Below are 2,500 nucleotides of genomic sequence, written 5' to 3' on the forward strand. Positions count from 1 at the left end.
ATCGGTACTGTCAGTGGCAGGAAGCTCATCCTCTTCCGGTTCTGACCGCGTTATGTTGGCGTACTGCTGTTGCCGAACAATTTCAATATTCTGTCGTCCGAACTGAAAAGAATATTCAAATCAGGTAAGTTAATATCTATTTTTACAACATTCTGTTAATTTTTATAATTAATAATAGTACCAGTACCATAAATTTTAGCTTTAAATGAAATAAAAAAACACCCAATCTTCTGGAAGATTCCTCTGATAATTAGCGACATAATGACTATCGTGAAAAAAAAATCTAAAATGTTATCTTATGACGTACATAAATTAAGAGCAGCGCAAAAAAAAGCAATATCTCATCATAAATGACCGAACGGAGAATCGATTTTTTTTATTACGATCAGCATCATCCGAACAGAGGTCAATACCACAGTCTGCTCAAGAGACTGTATGGTAAAAAAAAAACCCTAGAGCGAGCTTCTCTTCGAGCGCGCATGTTTCGCCTTGAAGGTTACTGCGATTCGAACGATTCATCTTCATTTTCCACCCATACAGTTTCTGCGGCTATGACGAAATCGATGGATTTAATGGAATGCAGATTCTGTTTCATTCATTTCGACCCGCCACGATGCACGGCGAAAGCGTGAAATGAGTCTGGAGAAGCCGGGTTAAGGCTAACCAAAGCAAGCAGGTTTGACTACCTTTTCTAACAAAAATATTGCACAACAAATTGGCCTTTCGGCAGAATTTGTCAATCGAAAGCCACTAATTTCTCATCATATGAAATCTGCAGCATCAAATTGCGGCCAATGTGAGTCATTAATTTTTACCATAACAGAACTCGTTGTTCGACCTGATTGTTGCCACCCGTTGCTCCTTGTTCCCTTTCTAACTGATGCTACTCACTGTCGGACGTGACCCGACGCCTGACGGCCTGAAGTAATGGTTTCCTTGGTGACACAAAGAAACCCTCTACAAGACGAATCTGGCACGGGCATATTGAATGGCGTCGTAGGCGCTCTGTGATGCATCGCAACGAATGTCATTCGGAAATAACAGCTGATACTACTGACGCCGCACCCTGACCTAACCGCAATCCGAGCTCTATTCTCTTCGGGGCCTTCAATTCGAGAAACTCCGTAGAGGTTTGCTGTGATTGCGTCATGCCGTCTCTATGTATTCGCATCACCTCTGGAGCGAATTCTTACTTGTAGCCCAAATGCATGGGTGTAGTATGTGCCCGCGCGAGAATGGCGCGCCTCCGAGTGGAGAGGGTAATCGAGCAAATAAATAAAGTAATTGGTAAGCAAACTACGCGCACCCAGTGAGAAGGGTAGTGTGTCTGCCATCATGCGAGTGATGCAAAATGTCACTCAAATCCATGTTAACACGGCGCATGGGTAGGATCTGCGACTAAACGGATAAACAGTTTAGGCGGATCATTTGTTGATTAGATTCAATGTATTTGTGTCCTAGTAGGATAGTGGCCGTTGGGTTTCAACTGTTCTAGAATGTTGTGGTTGGGCTTTACAAGCTCCGAAACACAATCTAATCTACCGCGCAATCATCAAGTGGCGGAAATATGTGCAAATCATCATCCTTTTAAATACGTCACATCAATCGTTAATACCTGCCGCCGCCTGCTTTTATCGGTTACGCTCGGACGGAGTGTGGCGACAAAGAGGCTCAAAATAATGAAATCGTGCATGGCCAACCATAATCAGACCACCCCGTTCGTCGCTCGATCGAGCACACTTTATCGCTTTTCTTGGGTGCTTGTGAGAGGCCAATGAGTGATAAGAAACAAAAACAACCATTAAAAAAGCGCGTTCTTTTAGAGCATGTTTTGTGCCATTTGCCTATCTAATCATCCCCGACTGCTCACAGCTGCGTATTCCCATCCTTTTCGAAGGCAATACAATCGCCTGATTGGGTTCAACGGTTGGTCACCTGGTCGTTCGGTCGACGAGGAGTGCATCCAGAGTGATGGCACCCCATTTACACAATATTGCAAATATCAAAGGCTTCACACCGATAAGGCGAGTGAGGCAGAGGCGCCACTGGCGTACTGGCGTCCAGAACGGCATATCCGGAACCGCAATGCGCGCAAAACGTTGGCGTAAAATGAAATCTAGCAGGCCAGTCGCCAGCGGCAATGAAACATTCGCGTGGCACGTGTCCACTCAGCTTATGCACTGGACTTGTGCTGCCTAAGCCATGCATCAGGACAGGAGTCAAGTATCAAGCGACCCCCCAACCACCCGGGACTCTTCATGCGCCTTCCTATCCGCTCGGCTACCCGTTTCGTTAGCCAGCGTTCGTGGCATTGTGATCGAGTAGTCACAGCCTGACCCACCTTCTCGTCCGTGCTCTTCGGGTCATTGCGGTGTTTCTGAGTGTTCCACACGACTAAACATGGCCTGCTATAAGGTCGCGGTGGCCGGTATGCACCAATGGCCAAGTTGAAGACCTCCGGATTTCTCTCTTTTTTCTGTGGAAGGCGTGAATCGATCTT

The 2,500-nt window shown here is 46.1% G+C and overlaps 1 protein-coding gene across 3 annotated transcripts in view; it reads right to left on the bottom strand.

The window, feature by feature from the left end:
- Positions 1-2,500, bottom strand: part of LOC126581786 (glycerol-3-phosphate acyltransferase 3) — a 10,689-nt gene that overhangs the window by 6,098 nt on the left and 2,091 nt on the right. For all 3 annotated transcript variants that reach the window (XM_050245667.1, XM_050245666.1, XM_050245665.1), the window contains exon 2: positions 1-102. This exon is cut by the window's left edge and continues 540 nt beyond it. In XM_050245667.1, the coding sequence (XP_050101624.1) occupies positions 1-102 (102 nt within the window). The remainder of the gene's footprint in view (positions 103-2,500) is intronic.

This window comes from Anopheles aquasalis, chromosome 2 (assembly GCF_943734665.1).
Source record: "Anopheles aquasalis chromosome 2, idAnoAquaMG_Q_19, whole genome shotgun sequence".
NCBI lineage: Eukaryota > Metazoa > Arthropoda > Insecta > Diptera > Culicidae > Anopheles > Anopheles aquasalis.